The sequence below is a fragment of the Pleuronectes platessa genome, chromosome 1 (assembly GCF_947347685.1).
Source record: "Pleuronectes platessa chromosome 1, fPlePla1.1, whole genome shotgun sequence".
Taxonomy (NCBI): domain Eukaryota; kingdom Metazoa; phylum Chordata; class Actinopteri; order Pleuronectiformes; family Pleuronectidae; genus Pleuronectes; species Pleuronectes platessa.
Window position 1 is genome coordinate 3,406,409 of NC_070626.1, and position 20,600 is coordinate 3,427,008.

Sequence of the window (20,600 nt, forward strand, 5' to 3'; positions counted from 1 at the left end):
CACACACACACACACACACACACACACACACACACACACACACACACACACACACACACACACACACAAATACACACACACAGCCATTGCAGCATGAGTAAAGAAAACAATGCAAACAAAGGCATAATGTAAATATAGAGGTGGTTCACACTAAAGATTGAAAGATGGTTTACCTTGAGGGGGTTGTTATTGGCTACAAGTTCTTCATCTGTGTACCCAGGCAATGATTTTGGGTCTGATGGGGAAATGAGAGCCGGGTACTGTGGGCTCTTAGTCAGTGAATGGACATGGTCTTCATGTGTGGAAATGTCCTAAAGTAAGAACACACCATATAAACATTTCAACTGTGGCCTAAACATGAGTAACACAAGCTTCCTCAGTCTCAGTTTTAGTGGCTGGAAATCTCTCTCCATAGCTGAAGTGATGCATTTTAAAAAGATGTATTAATGTAGACTTGGCCTGATTGTCTGGTTACTAAATACTGTTGTATATATATATATATATATATATATACAGTGCTGTGAAAAAGTATTTGCCCCCTTCCAGATTTTTTATGTTTTGGCACATTTGTCACACTTAAATGACTCAGATCATCAAACAAATTTATTATTAAACAGAGATAACCCAAGTTAATACAAAATGCCGTTTTTAAATCATGATTTCACTTATTAAGGGAAAAAAGCTATCCAAACCTACCTGGTCCTATGTGAAAAATTGATTGCACCCTAAAAATAATAACTGGTTGTGCCACCCTTGGCGGCAACAACTGTAATCAAGCATTTGCGATAACTGGCAATGAGTCTTTCACATCGCTGTGGAGGAATTTTGGCCCACTCTTCTTTGCAGAATAGTTTTATTTCAGCCACATTGTATTTTTTTTTAGTTTAATCTATGGAGCCAGAACAGGCACAAATAGATGCACACACTATTTGTGTGTGCATCTGAAATATGTTTATGAATCTTATGTTTTACATGTGAATTTTTTTTACTTATATATGAAATGAAACATATTTGTGTGTGCATTGAAAATGTATTTGTGTTTTGAGTCACATATATATATAAATCCCCAAATACATTTGTGGATCTTTTTTGCGCATGTATTCATTTCTGTGTGCATTTATTCCTTTTGAGACTGTTCTGGCTCCATATTATACGGCTTGTTTAAGGTCATGCCACAGCATCTCAATCGGATTTAAGTCCGGACTTTGACCAGGCCACTCCAAAACCTTCATTTTGTTTTTTTAGCCATTCAGAGCTGGACATGCTGGTGTGTTTCGGATCATTGTCCTGCTGCATAACCCAAGTACGCTTGAGGTCACAAACTGATGGCCAGACATTCTCCTTCAGGATTTTCTGGTAGAGAGCAGAAATCATGGTTCCAATCATTATCGCAAGTCGTCCACGTCCTGAAGCTGCAAAGTAGCCCCAGACCAGCACACTACCACAACCATGTTTGACTGTTGTTATGATGTTGTTTTTATGAAATGCTGGGTGGGTCAGCAGTGGCTTTCGTTGTGCAACTCTCCCAAGGATACCATTTTTGCCCAGTCTCCTTCTTATTGTTGAATCATGAACACTGACCTTAACTGAGGCAAGTGAGGCCTGCAGTTCCTCAGATGTTTTAGGGTTAGGGTCTTTTATGACCTCCTGGATGAGTGGTCGATGTGCTCTTGGAGTCATTTTGGTAGGCCGGCCACTCCTTGGAAGGTTCACCACTGTTCCAAGTCTTCTCCATATGTGGATAATGGCTCTCACCGTGGTTCACTGAAGTCCAAAAGCCTTAGAAATGGCTTCTCAACCCTTTCCAGACTGATACATGTCAATTACTTTGTTTCTCATCTGTTTTTGAATTTCTTTAGATCGCGGCATGTTGTGTTGCTTTGTGAGATCTTTTAGCCTACTTCACTTTGTCAGACTATTTAAGTGATTTCTTTATGCAACAGGTCTGGCAGAAATCAGGCCGGGATGTAGCTAGTGAAATTGAATTCAGCTTTCCAAAAAATATTGTTAATCACAATTCATTCATGAGGGGCAATTACTTTTTCACATAGGGCCAGGTAGGTTTGGATAGCTTTTTTACCTTAATAAATGAAATCATTATTTAAAAACTGCATTTTATATTTACTCGGGTTATCTTTGTCTAATATACAAATTGGTTTAATGATCTGAAAGATTTAAGTGTGACAAATATGCAAAAATATAAGAAACCAGGAAGGGGGCAAAGACTTTTTCACAGCAATGTATATACATATGCTTTTCTAGTCTTGATGACCAATCAATGCACTTTACAGTGCAGCTTTGCCATTCAACAGTTCACACAGTGCATAGCTGGTTAGCACTTTTGGCACATGGAACGGGGGAGACTGTGATTGAACCGCCGATCTTTTAACTAGTGGACTACCCAGTCTCCTTCCTGTGCCATCATCAAAACTGTAGCTCTCTCTGGCACACACCACTTCCTGTCTGCTGATTTCACCCCTAACCTAAGCCCTAACCTGACCATGTGTGCTTGTCTTATTGTGAACTTTCATTAGAACCATGTGGACGCTGGCATTTCGTCTCTGGAGAGGGATCCAGACAGACGGTGTTGAAAACCGAATCAGCTGAGCCCCAGTCGTCACATGTTCGACATTCTTTCCTACTTCTCTTTTTCTCCATTCCTCCTTCATTCAACTGTTCTGGTTTCCACAGCCTCTTAAAGAGGATCCCAAAAGACCTGGCAGGATGATAAGGTTCTACACTGCCCAGCAGCAACATAAATACCGAAACCTAAAAAAAAACTCATATAGAGCCCCTGTGGCTGCTGAGGAGCAATGAAAACACATCATGCTGGATTCAGCACTAACACCTCTGATGACATATCCACACAACACATAAACAGCATGTGCTGCTCATTCTCACTGAAGCGGTTCATCTCCTTAAAAGCTCACTGCTCCTAAGTGAATATCTATTCTGATTCTGAAAAAAGTATTTTGACAAAATTGGGGATTTTACTGGAGCTGTAAAATGACATAACATTTTCCTTACATTCCATGACTTGTTCTTTGTTCCTGAATGTTTCAGATTCCTTTAATGCCCCAATTATTTTCTAGACTTCCTGAAATTGCACAATGTAGAAAAAAGTATCTAAACCTTACTGAATTGTACTCTCACATTAGTCTTTTCTTGTTGACTGAATAAAAATTCTTTGAATTCCATTATATGTTTCCACTTTGGAAAAACCTGCATATAGCCTTTTGTGTGTGTGTGTGTGTGTGTTGTGTGAGTGTGTGTGTGGGTGCGCGCGCATGTCTATCTATAGTTATGAGGGCCAATTTTGGTTTAGTACCATTGTGAGGACTTTTTTACGTTTGGCGGACATTTTGCCTGGTCCTCACGAATTCAATGGGCTGTTTAAGGGTTAAGACTTGGTTTTAGGGTTCAGGTCAGAATTCGGTTAATATTAGGGTTTGGCATTTAGTGTAATGGTTAAGGTTATGGTAAGGGACTAGGATACAAGTCCTCACAACTATAGAAAGACGTGGAAGTGTAATTGTTAAGACTGGGAATCTGACATGAGAACATGCCGACCTAATAGCAGACACCTTCACTCCACTGTCACCTTCAACATACTGACAGTGAGTTGATTTAGTGTCTCATGCAGTTATGCATGTGATCATTGGGTGGATCACACACACACGATAATGCTTGATACTGATTATTACTTCATGCTCAAGCGGTACACCAACGTTCACCGGCAGCTCGAAGCTGTAGGTGCAGAGAGGATTGTATTCACCGATGAACTGTCATTGTAGAAAGTATTCATCTTAGCCAACACATAAACAACAATATGCTAAGTGTGCTGTGTTTACTGTTGAGTCCATTTCATGTGTGAACTCCCATTACCTCACTGTAGGGTTTAATGTGAACACTCCTCACTGGCTCCCCTTCCATCCAAGCACTGCCACTTAGAAAGTGTCCGTTAAAGGGTGCCAGCTTGTCTGGGCTCGGCAAGCTGCAGCCTCTGGAGAGAAACACACAGAGACAACTGAAAAACCGAGAAACTCCAAAAGTCCCACCACAAAACCTTGCAACATGTCACATTCAGGTGAACAGCAGGAGTAACACGTAATATTGAGGCACACTTTCACCATAAACTAGCTGATTTTTAACATACATATGAGGAGCGTTTTGGTTTCTTTATTAGTCATTACAAAGCTTATTTATGTTGTATTCTGCAAGTCTTCATTCTCTGACCACTGGGTCATTAACTAAGAAAAGGAAATATGTGTGTGTTAAAGTGCCGATAGACTAATGAATTAGGTCATAGATGTTAGGGAGTTTTGGGCCATCCTCACATATTACTGTCAATGCCACTATATATATATATATATATATATATATAATGCATATCATGTATACTACACATTATATCTGTACACCATTGAGAGAAAAGTGTCTGTCGAATTCCACACATACTCTCTTAACTCCATCAGTACCAAAGGTCAGGTTATACATAAAGGACCCACCAACAGTACATTGTAGTGTCAACCTCAGACGCTCAAGAAAGAGAGGCTTGAACTTCATCTCTTTTGCGTATTTCACCAGTGGCAAGATGTGAGGACACAATGTGATTTAGGAATACACATTTAGACTTTTCAGACTATCCAATAGGATGCAAGCTTCTACTTGTAACATAGAGAGTGACAGCAATTCTAGCCATTCATGGATGTTCTGTTAGAATGGGTGGCGGAAGTAGAGGAAGATATATGTGGAAACTGTGAGAGACATTTCATACTCTGTTGTATTTGTATATTGTTTTACCTTCTGGTCTCCTTGATGCCTCAAGTCTACATCAAAAACTTCTAAATAAGTTCTCCTTTCATCAGCTTCCAGAAAACTTCCATCCCAAAGCGCTATATAAATACAAAACCATTTACAATCAGTGATGCCGCTCTAATCTGACCACTTTTTTCAGCAACGAGTAATCTAACATGTTACTATTTCCAAACCAGTAATCAGATTAAAGTTACTTGTCCAAGTCATTGTGCGTTACTATTTTGTCATTAATAGTAAAATATATATTTGATTTGTTCTTGCGTCTCTGGGATTGAAGTCATGTAGCCCAGCACACTAGTGTGCCGTGAGAGATCGTCAGGTGTGCCGTAGGAAATTATCTAATCGTTTTGTTTTGGGGGGGGTCCTTGTCCGCGGCGTCGCTTCTCTTGGGCCGCGGGGCGGTGTCCGTCGGCGGTGCGGAAGGCGGGGAGCGGTTTGAGGGGACCGGGTACGGCGGTAGACGGCATTGACTCTGGACGCGTGTCGGTCCCGTCACGCGGATCACCTCAGCTACTGCGCCCGCTGGGGGAACCCTCCGTTCTCGCGGGGGGCCCTCTCCAGCGGTTTCTAATAAGGTGAGTGTTGGCAAAACCGGTTGTCATTTTTATGTTGAGGCGGCAGGGGTGTTGGCGGCAGCTGCTGAATGTAACTAATAAAGTAACTTGTAATCCGACTTAGTTAATTTTAAAATCAAGTAATCTGTAAAGTAACTAAGTTACTTTTAAAATCAAGTAATCTGTAAAGTAACTAAGTAACTTTTTCAAAGTAACTGTAGCAACACTGTTTACAATAGAGATCTCACTTTATGATGAGGAATATAATGTAATAAAGAAACATAATGTACTTAATGTAGAGTTGTATATTTGTTACCAATGCTGTATAAGAGTGATACGTGTGAACAGTTTCACATAATAACTCAAATTTAAGTTATGAACCTGAATACAAGTAATTACATATATATATATATATATATAGTATGTAATCTGCATTTTCTCTTAATCAACATAATATATCCAGATACAAATATCTCACATTTAGTGGAATGTATGTTAGTATCTTCCACCACTTTTCCAGGACATTCTTAAGAAACAAGCCACTTAGTGGTGGTATTGGGTTTTATCACCTGTGTAGGTTCCCTCCAGTCCTCCCTAGCTCCACATTAGTGTCTTTGTTCTGTGTCCCACTGTTATCTGCCATTTGTGGTCCACATACGTCCTCAGCAGGCCCTGTGGCTACACACATCCTCCAAATACTGCTCTCCTGTAATAACACACACATTTACATATACATGCATATACACACACAGTCATTGAGTATAAGGGAACTTCTATGCTAGCTATGGTATAAAGCCAGCTTTAAGAGCAAATAAATCATCTGTTGGAAGCCCAGGAAAAAGAAAAACAGCAGCAAGTTTTATAGGTGCATGAATTGAGCCACAGTGTTTGGAGGTAGACTTTATGGGACAAGACCATGTACAACGATCAGTTACAGTATTAAAACCCATTACCCAGTTTTAGTGTTGTGGCTCATTGCTTCATTGCTGCATTTTTAGTCAAACCATGAAGCCATGAAACCATCGGAAATGACTGAAACTAGAAAATAAATTTATTGAAAGGGTCAGAATGAACTCTTTAAGAATTGCATTAAAACCAGTCACCGGTTTTATAATCATTCTATATTGTATTGTCTCTTTTGTGTTAAGAATGTGACCAGATCATGTACCTGTGTTCAGTTGACTTGAATATGGAGCAGTCGTTTTCACAAAAATAAACATATATGAAACATAGAAATCTAATATGGAGAAGATAGTGTTCTTAAAATCATTTATCTTATGACATCATGGATATATTCACCTTTAAACACAAAACCTAATTCATTATTTATTTTTTAAATTGCCAAAGACTACTATGATATTGTTTCTTTCTAGTAGGTGATTAAAGGTGATTGATGTCTAACCTGGCATGAATTAGCCCCAGAGGGAAACATTCCTCCATTAAATTACTGTTTAGCTCAGCCTCGGTTAGGGGTGTTTAGCAGCCTGGGCTTTAGTCCAACTGTAAAGTCTCCACTATGATTCAGTCTCTATTGTCGATGCTTAATGTATGAAAAGTATTAAGGCAAGGTTAGCAGGGAGCTAACCTCTGACTTAGCACAATCAATTCCGACTATATATTGTTTATGAGGTCAGCGATAAGTGACCGACAGTCCAACCCTTGTTGACATCAGGGGAATGTGCCATGAGGGCGAGCTGTAGAAACCCAGCACAACAAACCCTGTCTTTGTCTGAATGTTTGACATTCAGGCCAGTCACAGCTCTCAACCTAACACACAAGGCATGTGATTATCATTACATTTAGACAACACTCTCCACAGAGGACATCACGGTGTTAGCATGCTCATACGACTACAAACACGCTTTTCTACATATTATTCTATCAAGAATGAAAATAGTTGAATATATGAGTTTATAGTAATATTGAGGAAAAAGTTATATGATATAAATATATAATATAGTAAATATAAGTAATTAGTCTGAAAAAAAAAATATGAATTACTCAGATTGTCTACTCTCTTTAGAATAACATACCGGCATACATCTATGTGCACAACAGTGCAAGGAACTTTAGTGTGAGATAGAAAGAAAGAAAATACCAGCATAGTATGTTATTTACATTATTTGCAGAACAACGGCGCCTGTGGCATCAAGTGGTAATTACACAATAATGAAAAAAAAAAAAAATTCCAAGAGTATCTTGAATTACTTGTTTTAATTGCATCATAGATGACTTGAATGTCTATGGTCTGGTCAGAACTAACTAATGAGTCGTATTTTCTGAAGGTGTCCGTAATCAAATGCACATTCCAAGGACAGAAAGCATTTTGAAAACTGACAATTCAACGTGCATAGAGATACATTCTTGCCAAATAGATGGTGGCCGGATAGATGGTGGTGATGGTAAAGATTCCCATGTTGAAAGCGTTTGTGTAACAGGACAAGAAGATTTTGTGAATTCAAAGGCAGAATTTTAGAATTGTAGAACTGGTAGAAAAGGAAAGGTGAAGCACAACATGAAATCTTGAAAAATTTGCTCATTCTCCCATATCAAAAGGGAAAATGTGGTCACGGTTGTTAATTACTGACTGAGGTCCTGTTTTTAGCTCAGACTGTCTCCAGGATTCTAGATAAAAGGTAGGCTGACTGAACTGATTTGAACCAAACTGAGTAGAGGGATAGAGCGTATAGGCTGTGGACAAACCCATACATTTTGGTGTGGATCTGATGAAAGGGGTGGATTAAGGAATATTTATAACACATTATTTAACATTGAGAAATACAGTATTTTCTCGACATTTTTGAAAATTACTCAGAAAATAACATTGCGATCTTGATGTTAAAAAACAACCTATTCATGGCGTTGGAATCTATGAGTCAGAACAGTTTGGTACTGATGATCAGATTTCCTCCTTTTAACTTGTAATGTATTTGTTGGACTGTTTGGCCTTGACAGAGGTATACACTCTAGTGGTTCATGGTTTCCTTGTTCTTCTCCAGCTTTGTGTGATTCAACAATGTTAACTTCTCATGACGGCAAGCGGAGCAAACTTGTGACTTGTCATAAGACAACCATCCTCCAAAGTATAACTTTTATTCCTTTGTGAAGATGTATGCAAACATTCCATAAAGATATCATCTTAACATTAACCAATTTTCTATATAAGTTCTTTTATAAAATAGGCTTTGTAACTGTGTGGGTCTGTGGCTCAGCAAAATACTTGTATTCACGAGAAATATCACATAATGTAGAGCCTCAACATTTGTCGAGGTAAACCCTCCCTGGACAGATCAGAGGATAAGTGAGAGGATCACAGCACCCAGTAAGATTCTTTAAGTAGGACTTAAGTAGTGGGCTGACCAAAACACTGCCCTTGCTATCCTAAGAGCAATGCCACACGCAGGGTTAAATAATAACTATCAATGTATGGATTCAACTGGCTTTCTATGTCACTTGGGTTTTAAGTGAACATGTCTGACATATTCCAATCTTCTTAAATTGTATATATGTTATTGTCAACTCTTGCAGTCATACCTTGATGCTGAAGGATCTCCTCATGCTTCGTTTATTCTCCCTGAGTGTGTTGGTATGATGGAAGTGATGTTCGGCTTTGCTTTCTCCTCTTTTTTCCAGGTCTGATAGCTGGGTCGTCCTACAGTGTCCATTCTCTGTATCTCTGTACCCTGTTTGAGCCCCAGCTGTCACATCTGTCCTCCAGCTTGAACCCTGCGTCCTGCACCCATTTGCCATGTCCCTAGCATTCATCTCTTCCACGCCGTCATCATTCGTCTTGGAGTGACACAGGATCAGGGACCTGGACAAAGACCGTTAAAGAAAGAATGTCAGTGCCAGGCATGAAATCACATAAATACTAAACCTACCTGACCATAAAATAGTGGGTTAATGCAGCCATTCAAGTAATATTGATGTTAACATAATGCTGTGCAACAGAACAGAAAACAGAAATATGAAAGTATTCTATCTATTTCTTGTCATCATGAGGCAAATTTAAATCAACATGTATCCTATCTTCGACTATAAAAAGATATAATAAAGGTTTACAGTTAAAAGGATAGTTATGTGTCTTGCACTCTGTATAGCCCTAGTTGTAAGCCTTTGAGTGGTGTTGGTACCTGGAGAGCATGGCCAGCTTCTTGGAGCGGTGGTTGTGGCTGCTAGTTGGGTTGTTGTTGTTGCTTTTCCCCTGTTCCCTGCGTCTCCTCTCCATCCTCCTCGCAGCCGCTGTGCTGGCTTTCCTCCTCTGGTGGGAGTATCTTTGAGGCATGGCCGTCAGTGTGTGTGTATGTATGTGTGCCGGGAGTTCAGGAACCAACACACTCCTCCCAGCCGGCCCGAAGCCTAATGGAGAGGGACGCTCTGGAGGGCAATTAGAAAATTCAGTTAGGACATTCTGACTGCATCTGTGTGTATAAGTGTTCTGAAAAACTGCTGAGGCAATTGTGGAGCTCAGCGGAGATAAAAGTGTTTTTTCTTTTCCTTTTTTGCAAAAAACAAAAGTGGAGTTTTTCTCAATCCTCATGACTGCAGCTTAATCAGACTACTGTTGAGAGAAACCCACAAACACTCCAAACCCACACACACGCACACACACACACACACACACACACACACACACACACACGTACACACACAGAAAAAATGGCGTGGCAAATCACTGAAGTGAAGTGAAAGCAGCAGTTGATGAGGTGGTAGAGGCTCACTTAGGTCAGTTCATGTTCAGATCCACATAACCTACACTATGTGAGAATAGATAATGATGTTAGCCAGGGGCCCATTACTGGGCTGGAGCTCTGTATACATCAACGCTTCACACTCCAGAGAGCACTATAGGATGACCCTCAAATGCATTATACATGCTAGTGTAGATGGCCTCTCGCATTTGCGATGAACACTTAGTAAACAATGTGCAGAGGCTCTGAAACCCATAAGGCCTTTGGTCTGGCACCATTATCTTGTTAATTTTCTCCTCAAGCCACCTGCAGTCAGAACCTGACTGGCTCAGAAGGTTTGAGCGGTGCAGAGCAGATAAGGCATACAGTAATAAGCCTCTCCTGGAACCGTCACCTTATCGTGGTGGAGAGGTTTGCGTGTCCCTGTGAACCTGAGGGCTGTGTTGTCTGGAGCCTTGTGCTCCTGGTAAGGTCTCTAATGGCAGAGTGGTCTCAGGTGAGGGGCCAGACTAAGAATGGTTCAAAAACCCTCAATGAATATCGACGGAAGAGGAGATGTGACCCAGCCCGGAGGAAGCCCGGGGCCCCCGTCTGGAGCTAGGCCCAGACGGAGGGCTCGATGGCGAGCGCCTGGTGGCCGGGTTTGCCACGGAGCCCGAACAAACTACGTGGCACCCCCCCTCTCTTCATCTCATGGGCCCACCACCTGAATATTTTTTTTTTTTTTTTTGAATATTTTATTTAGACCTCGGAAAACACATTGAGGGATAAGACCCTCATTTTCAATGGTGCCGAGGGTACAATAAAGAGTTGATACATAGAAGAGTTAATACATTGAATAAATAAGAATGAAATAAATATGCATATATATATACAGTAATACAAGGTATAAAACAATTCGTCAGTATAAAATAATATGGCCAAGTCAACTAGTAGTTACAATCAATGCAGGAGAAGTCAGCTGTACATGAGACCAGACTTGAGAACTCCGTCAATGAGACAAATGAGGACAACTTTAAAGATTTTTGGACCTCATTCCAAATGTATGGTGCTTTAAAACAGAAGGCTGTCTTCCCCAAGTTAGACTTAACACGCGGCAGATATAGTGAAAGCCAGCTCTGGGAGCGGGTATTGTGGGTACTACAGTTCCAGCTGATGAGAGAGGAGAGATAGACTGGCAGTAGCCCAATGATTGTTTTATAAATATAAATCTTCCAGTGACCATCCCTTTTGTCAGACAGGGCTGGCCAGCCAACCTTGTTGTAAAGAGTACAGTGGTGAGTACCATAGCGGTCTCCGGTGATAAAACGCAGAGCAGAATGGTATACCGCATCCAGAGGTTTCAATGTGCTTTTGGATGTGTTCCAATAAATAACATCACCATAATCTAAAACTGATATAAAAACAGACTCAATAATTCGTTTTCTTGCTTGGAAAGTGAAACATAACCTATTTCTAAAGAGAAATCCCAATTTTGTTCTTAGCTTTTTTACGAGTTGATTCACATGTGGTTTAAAATCGAGCTTCTCATCAACCCAAATGCCTAGGTACTTATAGCTGGTGACCCTTTCCAGAGTGGTACCATTTCTAGAGCAGAGTTTTAAACTGTTAAAATCAGTGCTTCTAGCTTTAGTAAAAATAATCCATTTGGTTTTGGCACAATTCAGGACCAGCTTCAAGTCACTTAATTGCTTCTCTAGCATGTGGAAGGAGAGCTGCAGTCTATTTATAGCGGAGTCAATGTTGGAGGCACTACAATACAGAACTGTGTCATCCGCATAAAGATGAACTTGAGAAAGTGGAGTAAGTGTGGAGGCAATTTCATTGATATATATTATAAAAAGTAAAGGTCCAAGGACAGACCCGTTGGGGTCGGGTGCGCAGCCACATGGGTGGCAGCGAAGGTCAGGGGTCTCGACGGACCAGACCCGGGCGGCAGAAGCTGGCTCTGGGGACGTGGAACGTCACCTCGCTGTGGGGAAAGGAACCGGAGCTTGTGAGGGAGGTGGAGCGCTACCAGTTAGATCTGGTGGGGCTTACCTCCACGCACAGTCTCGGCTCTGGTACCGTACTCCTGGATAAGGGTTGGACTCTATTCTTCTCCGGAGTTGCCAAGGGCGTGAGGCGCCGGGCGGGTGTGGGGATACTCATAAATCCCCGGCTGAGCGCCGCGGTGTTGGAGTTTACCCCGGTAGACGAGAGGGTCGCCTCCCTGCGCCTAAGGGTTGTAGGGGGGAAAACTCTGACTGTTGTTTGTGCGTATGCACCAAACAGCAGCTCAGAGTACTCGGCCTTCTTGGAGACCCTGAATGGAGTCCTGCATGGGGCTCCAGTAGGGGACTCCGTAGTTCTGCTGGGTGACTTCAACGCCCACGTGGACAACGATGGAGATACCTGGAGAGGCGTGGTGGGGAGGAACGGCCTCCCTGATCTGAACCCGAGCGGTCGTTTGTTATTGGACTTCTGTGCTAGTCATGGATTATCCATAACAAACACCATGTTCGAACATAAGGGTGCTCATAAGTGTACCTGGTACCAGAGTACCCTAGGCCGAAGATCAATGATCGATTTTGTGATTGTGTCATCTGATCTGAGGCCGCATGTTTTGGACACTCGGGTAAAGAGAGGGGCGGAACTGTCAACCGACCACCATCTGGTTGTGAGTTGGATCAGGGAATGGGGGAAATTTCCGGATAGACCTGGTAAGCCCAAACGAGTAGTGTGGGTGAACTGGGAACGTCTGGAGGAGGCCCCCGTCCTAGGTATCTTCAACTCACACCTCCGGCGGAGTTTTTCTGGCATTCCTGTGGAGGTTGGGGACATTGAGCCGGAGTGGGCGGTGTTCAAAGCCTCCATTGCTGAAGCTGCGGCGGCTAGCTGTGGCCTCAGGGTCTTAGGTTCCTCAAGGGGCGGTAACCCTCGGACACCGTGGTGGACACCGGTGGTCAGGGAAGCCGTCCGATTGAAGAAGGAGGCCTTCCGGGATATGATATCCTGGAGGACTCCTGACTCGGTTGCAGGGTACCGACAGGCCCGAAGGGCTGCAGCTGCTGCCGTGTCGGAGGCTAAGCAGCGGCTGTGGGAGAAGTGCGGAGAGGTCATGGAGAAGGACTTTCGGTCGGCACCAAAGTGTTTCTGTAAGACTATCCGGCACCTCAGGAGGGGGAAACGGGGAACCATCCAAGCTGTGTACAGTAAGGATGGGACTCTGTTGACCTCAACTGAGGAGGTCGTCGGACGTTGGAAGGAACACTTTGAGGAACTCCTGAATCCGAATAACACGCCCTCTATGTTGGAGGCAGAGCTCGAGGTTGATGGTGTTTCGTCGTCAATTTCCCTGGTGGAGGTCACTGAGGTAGTCAAACATCTCCGCAGTGGCAAAGCCCCAGGGATTGATGAGATCCAGCCAGAAATGCTAAAGGCTCTGGGTGTTGAGGGGCTGTCATGGTTGACACGCCTATTCAACATCGCGTGGGAGTCGGGTACAGTGCCAAAGGAGTGGCAAACCGGGGTGGTGGTTCCCCTGTTCAAAAAGGGGGACCAGAGAGTGTGTACCAATTATCGGGGTATCACACTTCTCAGCCTCCCTGGTAAAGTCTACTCCAAGGTGCTGGAAAGGAGGGTTCGGCTGATCGTCGAACCTCAGATTGAAGAGGAACAATGCGGTTTTCGCCCCGGACGTGGAACTACGGACCAGCTCTTCACTCTCGCAAGGATCCTGGAGGGGGCCTGGGAGTATGCCCATCCGGTCCACTTGTGTTTTGTGGATCTGGAGAAGGCGTATGACCGGGTCCCCCGGGAGAAACTGTGGGAGGTGCTGCGGGAGTATGGGGTAAGGGGGTCTCTCCTCAGGGCCATCCAATCTCTGTACTCCCAAAGCGAGAGCTGTGTTCGGGTCCTCGGCAGCCAGTCAGTTTCGTTCTCAGTGGGTGCTGGTCTCCGCCTGGGCTGCGCCTTGTCACCAATCCTGTTTGTGATATACATGGACAGGATATCGAGGCGTAGTCGTGGTGGGGAGGGGTTGCAGTTTGGTGGTCTGAGGATCTCGTCACTGCTTTTTGCGGATGATGTGGTCCTCATTGGATCATCGGCTTGTGACCTTCAGCACTCACTGGATCGGCTGGCGGCCGAGTGTGAAGCGGCTGGGATGAGGATCAGCACCGCTAAATCTGAGGCCATGACTCTTAGCAGGAAACCGATGGATTGCTTACTCCGGGTAGGAAATGAGTCCTATTCCAAGTGAAGGAGTTCAAGTACCTCGGGGTCTTGTTCGCGAGTGAGGGTACTATGGAGCGTGAGATTGGCCGGAGAATCGGCGCAGCGGGGGCGGTATTGCGTTCGCTTTACCACACCGTTGTAACGAAAAGAGAGCTGAGCCGCAAGGCAAAGATCTCGATCTACCGGTCGATCTTCGTTCCTATCCTCACCTATGGTCATGAGGGCTGGGTGATGACCGAAAGGACGAGATCGCGGGTACAAGCGGCCGAGATGAGTTTTCTCAGAAGGGTGGCTGGCGTCTCCCTTAGGGATAGGGTGAGAAGCTCAGTCATCCGTGAGGGACTCGGATTAGAGCCGCTGCTCCTTTACTTAGAAAGGAGTCAGCTGAGGTGGTTCGGGCATCTGGTAAGGATGCCCACTGGGCGCCTCCCTTGGGAGGTTTTTCAGGCACGTCCAGTGGGGAGGAGACCTCGGGGAAGACCCAGGACTAGGTGGAGAGATTATATCTCAACACTGGCCTGGGAACGCCTCGGGATCCCCCCTTCAGAGCTGGTCAATGTGGCCCGGGAAAGGGAAGTCTGGGGCCCCCTGCTTGAGCTGCTCCCCCCGCGACCCGACCCCGGATAAGCGGATGACGATGAAGATGAAGATGAAGATGAAGTAATAAGCCTCAAGAAAACACAGAAAACACAATACATCCCAAGATCATATCATCGATCGATTTTTCTAATCTACTCTGCTTACCTGGTTCTTTTGGAATATGACTTTCAGAATATTTCTGTTTGTGGATGGATTTTGATCACATGTGGTGTTCAGTTTATGTTCGTTTCTCTTCATGAGAAACCTGTGAACTCTGGCTCATAATTATTATGTCCAGGAAATGATACAACATTCCAAAATACATCAAACTGTAACTTTGAAGCTTTAGAAACATTTCTCTCTCTATGTGCGTGTTTTCCAAAATATAATTGGAACAATAGTTCCTGTGCACATGAAGCAAGCCACAAGAAAAAGATTTGATTCAACAAAAGCATGCACGAATAATCCCTGAGTTTAATTAGCTAGCAGGCAAGTTTTTCTGTAATTACCTTAAATTAGTACAGTGTGTTATTGCTGCAGTTTTCTTAATCAATTCTTGGCAAGCCACACAACAGGATACTTAATTTAAAGTCGGTCTTAAGAATGCAAATAATCATTGTTTGTGGAGTTCTGCTATACCTCACCCAGAAGCAACACAGTCACTAACTGACCCGCCTGCCTGTGAACACTCTGCCCGTGCTCTCACTGTGCATGACTGGAGCAAAGACGATAGTTAAAAGTTAGCAAGCGACTCACGGAAAAGTCGGCTTCTAGCAGTTGTCAGGCTATGAACATTCATGTGTTTTGGGGGTGTGGCTTTGATGAGAGGCTGATCGGAGGGAGTGTATTGGTTGCATATTTGTAGTAAGTTTAGTCTGCTTTTCTAAACTTGATGACCAGTCAAAGTGCTTTACGGTACAGTTTATTGCCCTTCACCCATCCCACATATTCATACAGTACATCATAAACAGCACTTTTTTTTATCGGGGTTCAGTATCTTGCCCAAGGACACTTTGGCATGTGGAATGGGGAAGACTGGGATCAAGCTGCCAACCCTCTGATAACAGGATGACCCACTCTACCCTACCTAACCCCAGGACCTGATCCACAGCCGCCCGTTGTCACGTTTGGTACATTAATCCAACCATTGAGGACAGTTTCATTACTCAGAGAGAAAAAACACTTCATCCAGCAACTAAGCTTTACTATCTCTTTTTTTTTAAACAAGCAAAATGTTCAGGCTTAACTAAACTCAGACTTAATCTGAGTCTATTTATGTCAACAACAGTGGTGAATGTACTTTCATCCTCATTTTTCGTGAAGGTAATTAAATATTGCCTAAACTAGGTTGCCATATTCAAACTTTCTTCTCATTAATCAAAGCCAACTGTTTCTGTTACATTAGTACAAATATGTAACAGTGAAAATAATCCAGCAACTAATAAATGTATTAGGGAACTGGATACTGGACTTGAATATAAACTCTGGCTTTGCTTCTGGATTGTTTTGCTCAGTACACAAGCACACTAGTGTTTCCCTCATGGCCTTTGGGGATGTTCTACAAGTTTGAAACATCAATGAATGAAAAGTTACCAATTTTAATTGAAGTTGAATATGTCCTCTCAACATTTTTAAGGGCATTTCCATGATAAGGTTGATTGGAAAAATGCCTTTTGGACCACAGGAGATTTTTACCATCTGCACCAGCAACAGTTAGCATCGCAGCACATGCAGGGAATGCACCGCTAAATGTAATTAAAATAGACATCCGAATAAACAAAAAAATCTATCATCAGTAATGACCCTCAGGTTCCAGCAAACAGTATGGAAGAAAGACTTGTCTTCCCGGTGAATAAGTGGCTCTGATCCTGGAAGTGTGTTAGCAATTATGAGGCATTAGTGTGCTGTTGTGTTGGCCAGATAGACAGGAAACAGAGACATGATCTCTATGCTAGAGGCCTGTAAGCCCCATAGACTGCATCTCTCCCTCTCATACACTGATATGCTCTCCAGCTGGATGTCTGCCAGCTGATGGAAAACCTTTACAGAAGTACGGGTGGAACTCAATCTCAGCTTCTTTCTCTACACCAGTGGTTCCCAAACTTTTTACAGTCCCGTTCCCCTTCTGACATTCAATCTCCAGCTAACTACCCCCCCCCCTCCCCCCCTCCCGTTCTTGTGTTCATGTTTGTAACCGCCGCCACGACCCACCCTCCCATGATCCGTTGCTCTACACCAACCATTCAAACCTATTGGATGAATATGTGCATTTACATGAAATCAGGTCACACCTGTAGCACTACAGTAATGTTCCCCTCTCACTGATCTGATTGAGAAAAGCTCTGGAGCTGCTGTTTAATACATCTGCAAGCAGCCATCAAGCAGCCAACCAGCCAGGGGTGCAGTGCTATTTTTTAAAGATCACAGAGAAGTTGTGCCATAGAGACATGGCAAGTTCACATACATTAGTCAACTACTTAGCACACATTCAAGGTTAGACTGACACTGTTAATAGTTTCATCATGGTGAGAATTTAACATCACTCAGTAGAAATAGACCATGGATGTGGTAAGTTGTAATTAGTCTGGCCTTAAACTGTATAGTCAAAAAACCCAAGTAGATAATTATGAATTGTTCAATTTACGTCTGCTTAACAGACGAAGCCACATTGGAAACATCCATTCTGAGCAGAGGCTGCAGTGCTACTGTGCTATAGCTATAAACATGTAGCTTAGCTAGATTTTATTTCCAGCCGCAATGTGATGCAACACAAACCGTCCAAGTTGAAAGGCCTTTGAATTGTATCTTTGTAAATGCATCACTAATAAAGAAACTGTCAGAAGAGCGAATGATAGGAAGTGTTATACTTTGACTGTTTCGGTCGTAATCCCATTCGACGCACTCTAGCGTATCGTTTCTGACATAGAGGAACCACAACAAATCACGGGAGTTGTTTTTTTCCAGAGTTTTTGGGACGGTAGACATGCCAGATACCCAAATTAACGTGCAGAAGCACTACTAAAGTGGAATTTTCATAATATGTCCCCTTTAAGTTGAATTTAACAGATTTTTACATGTTGGTACCTCCCTCCGATGTATACAAATTAAAAAATATTCCAGATATGAGTTCCACCATCTTTTACATTTTTCATCATCATGGAGTGGAATCAAGCACCCGCCCATACATGAGCTCGCCCAATTACGGGCCCAAAGAGGACTGCTTCTGTTTCAGTGAGACTCACTGCTCTGAGCATTTAGAGCCCCTCCATGTAGGCCATATGCTGTATTTATATGTATGTGAGTGTGGTTATTGTGTGTATTTCAAGCTTCATAAAAAGTACTTGTTTCAGTGTCCTGAAGATGCTGACTGCCTCCTGTGATGTCAGCTTTGGTACATGGCGAGTCCAACTTTCCCCTGACACACAGTACTCTATTGATGTAATTGCACACAGCAGTAACACTGTTCAGGAGAAGAGAGCATAGCGTGGGTCACTTTGCGTGTCTAGGGTAGAGGCTTGATAAACAGTGTGTGAACAGATGTTTGCATAGTGTGTGTGTGTGTGTGTGTGCACTGAGAGAAAACATACGTTTTGCCTGTAGCATTAGTAAGGCAGGAATACCCGCCTAACAGAACCTGATTGAGAGAAAGCAGAGGGTGGAGCTGCTGCACAGCCGAACAAAGTGTGTGCTGTGTGCAGTTTCCTCTGGGGATTTTTTTCCAGACTGAGAGGTGGAGCAGGACCTAGATGACAGCCAAGAGCATGTCTCAGTCATGCTGCAAATGTGCACTTCACCACTTTTACAGTTTGGACAATCACAGAGATCGCGTTTGGTTTGCCCGGCAGGGGCAACTCAAGGGAGGTTCCACGGGTCTGGCTGCTGTTGTCACTGTGTGGAATGACAACTGCAGGCTGTGTATTACATGTAGTACATGTGGTCGTATCTAGGTCTGGACTCGTGGGATTTTGATTGGCTGTGGGAGGAGTAGCAAGGAATCTGTGTCTGTCTCTTACTGGTCTCTGAGGGCAATTCGGGCTATAAAGGTCGCTTTAGAATGGATATATGCCATGTTAATTTATGTTTGCATGAATTCATGAATCAACACACATAAACAAAAATACACAAGCACATACACACACACACACACACAAACAAACTGATTTCACACATCTAGTCCTCAGGACAAGTGCATGATTTAATTTCCTGGGTCTGCAAATAATTTTTGAAGTTACACAATACTCATCAGAAACAAATTTTTCTAGTTCTTTCCTGTCATTTAATCTTAATATCTTAATAGGCTACATCAAGTTGGATTCCAGTCTGAGAGATGGTTTAGATAATTGAGGAGTTGCACTAATAAACCTGCCATCAGCATTAGTAGTGGGATTTCTGCTTACCGTAGTCAATCATGTTGCCTCGCAGCCAGCATCCACAGCTTCTACCAAAGATACAAACAGCAGGTCCAAAGGATGAGTTCACTCCAGACAAACAGGCAGAGGTCCAGGCTGAGCATCGGGTTAAAAGCTCAGAGCAAAGATTCCTCCCTGCGCTTCATCTGGGTTAACGTGCCTGTACCTCTTCTCCTCCTCCGTCTTCCTCCTCCTTTTCCTCCCCCTCGTTTGTGGAGAACACAACACTGTGTCTCAGTAAGGCACAGCTCCCCAAAATCACTGCCCCTTTCCTGTGAGTCAGCTCAAGAGACGAAAATACACCACAGTTTGCTGGGCCTGACCTCACACCTACTTTGCATCACATACTGGTTGTAGTCTTTTGGTTGTGTGTATGTGTGTGTGCGTCTGTGTGTGTTTGTGTGTGTGTGTGTGTGTGTGTGTGTGTGTGTGTGTGTGTGTGTGTGTGTGTGTGCTGCATGAATAGATTCTCTGTGGTTCAGTCCAGTTTATACATCAACACACACCTCTCAGTTGAGTCTATATGTATTTGTATGGATCTAGTTTTTAGTTTGGTCAGTGTTGTTTGCACTGGACAGTAAATATACAGATGTTAGGTTGATGTTGGTTGAGCCAGTGGATGGAGAGAGCCACTCAGATTGAAGTCACTTCATTCAGACAGGCTGCCTTTGGAGGTGAAGCCTTAATGAGGGTCTGGTATGTGCTTTAGGATTTCTGAGAGAAACACAGAGGACGCTCAGCAGCAGTCAAACTACTTGGTTCGTCAAATTTTTGGCCATGCACCCTCTAGATGAGCATGTGTGATGAAGCACTGGGTCTTGGTTTAAATTTCAATACTTAATAACTAGAAGGTTGTTTGTTGAAGTGATTCCAGAGAACTACTGCCTGAGGCTGAGAGCCCAACAACATCATGCCTCTCACTCACACCTGGCAGTAATCCACTATGGTAAGTAGGGTTGGCTGAGGGAGGTGTCAAAAACATCTGTAACAGAATTCTTCATGCAACTATTTGTACATAATTGAGTCAGCTATCCTCAGCGGGGAGTTTGCCATGCATTTTGTTGTGCCTCCCTCTAGTGGCTTGCCTGTGTTGCTGCGGTTAGTCTCACTACAATTCCTTTCTCTCCTTTCAGTCGGTTAAATGAGCAGCAAGGAGTTACCTATAGAATCTATGAGCAGCAAGGAGTTACCTATAGAATCTATAGGTAACTCCTTGCTGCTCATTTAACAAATCACTCATTGTCTATCTATAGTATAGATAGACAATGAGTAATTTGTAGATTGCTTGTATAATAACCAGAGCTATTCAGTCTGAATTCACTGATACCATC

At 43.2% G+C, this 20,600-nt stretch overlaps 1 protein-coding gene across 4 annotated transcripts in view; it reads right to left on the reverse strand.

The window, feature by feature from the left end:
• il16 (interleukin 16) overlaps positions 1–19,471 on the reverse strand; it is a 41,861-nt gene extending 22,390 nt beyond the window's left edge. For 3 of the 4 annotated variants that reach the window (XM_053425975.1, XM_053425970.1, XM_053425962.1), the window contains exons 1-6: positions 19,258–19,471; positions 9,506–9,749; positions 8,907–9,186; positions 5,942–6,078; positions 3,886–4,003; positions 174–311 (exon numbers count right to left, since the gene is read on the reverse strand). In XM_053425975.1, coding sequence (XP_053281950.1) covers positions 174–311; positions 3,886–4,003; positions 5,942–6,078; positions 8,907–9,186; positions 9,506–9,749; positions 19,258–19,270 — 930 coding nt within the window. In that variant the 5' untranslated portion in view covers positions 19,271–19,471. The remainder of the gene's footprint in view (positions 1–173; positions 312–3,885; positions 4,004–5,941; positions 6,079–8,906; positions 9,187–9,505; positions 9,750–19,257) is intronic. The other variant, XM_053425899.1, reaches the window with a different exon arrangement.
• Positions 19,472–20,600: the final 1,129 nt, after the last annotated feature.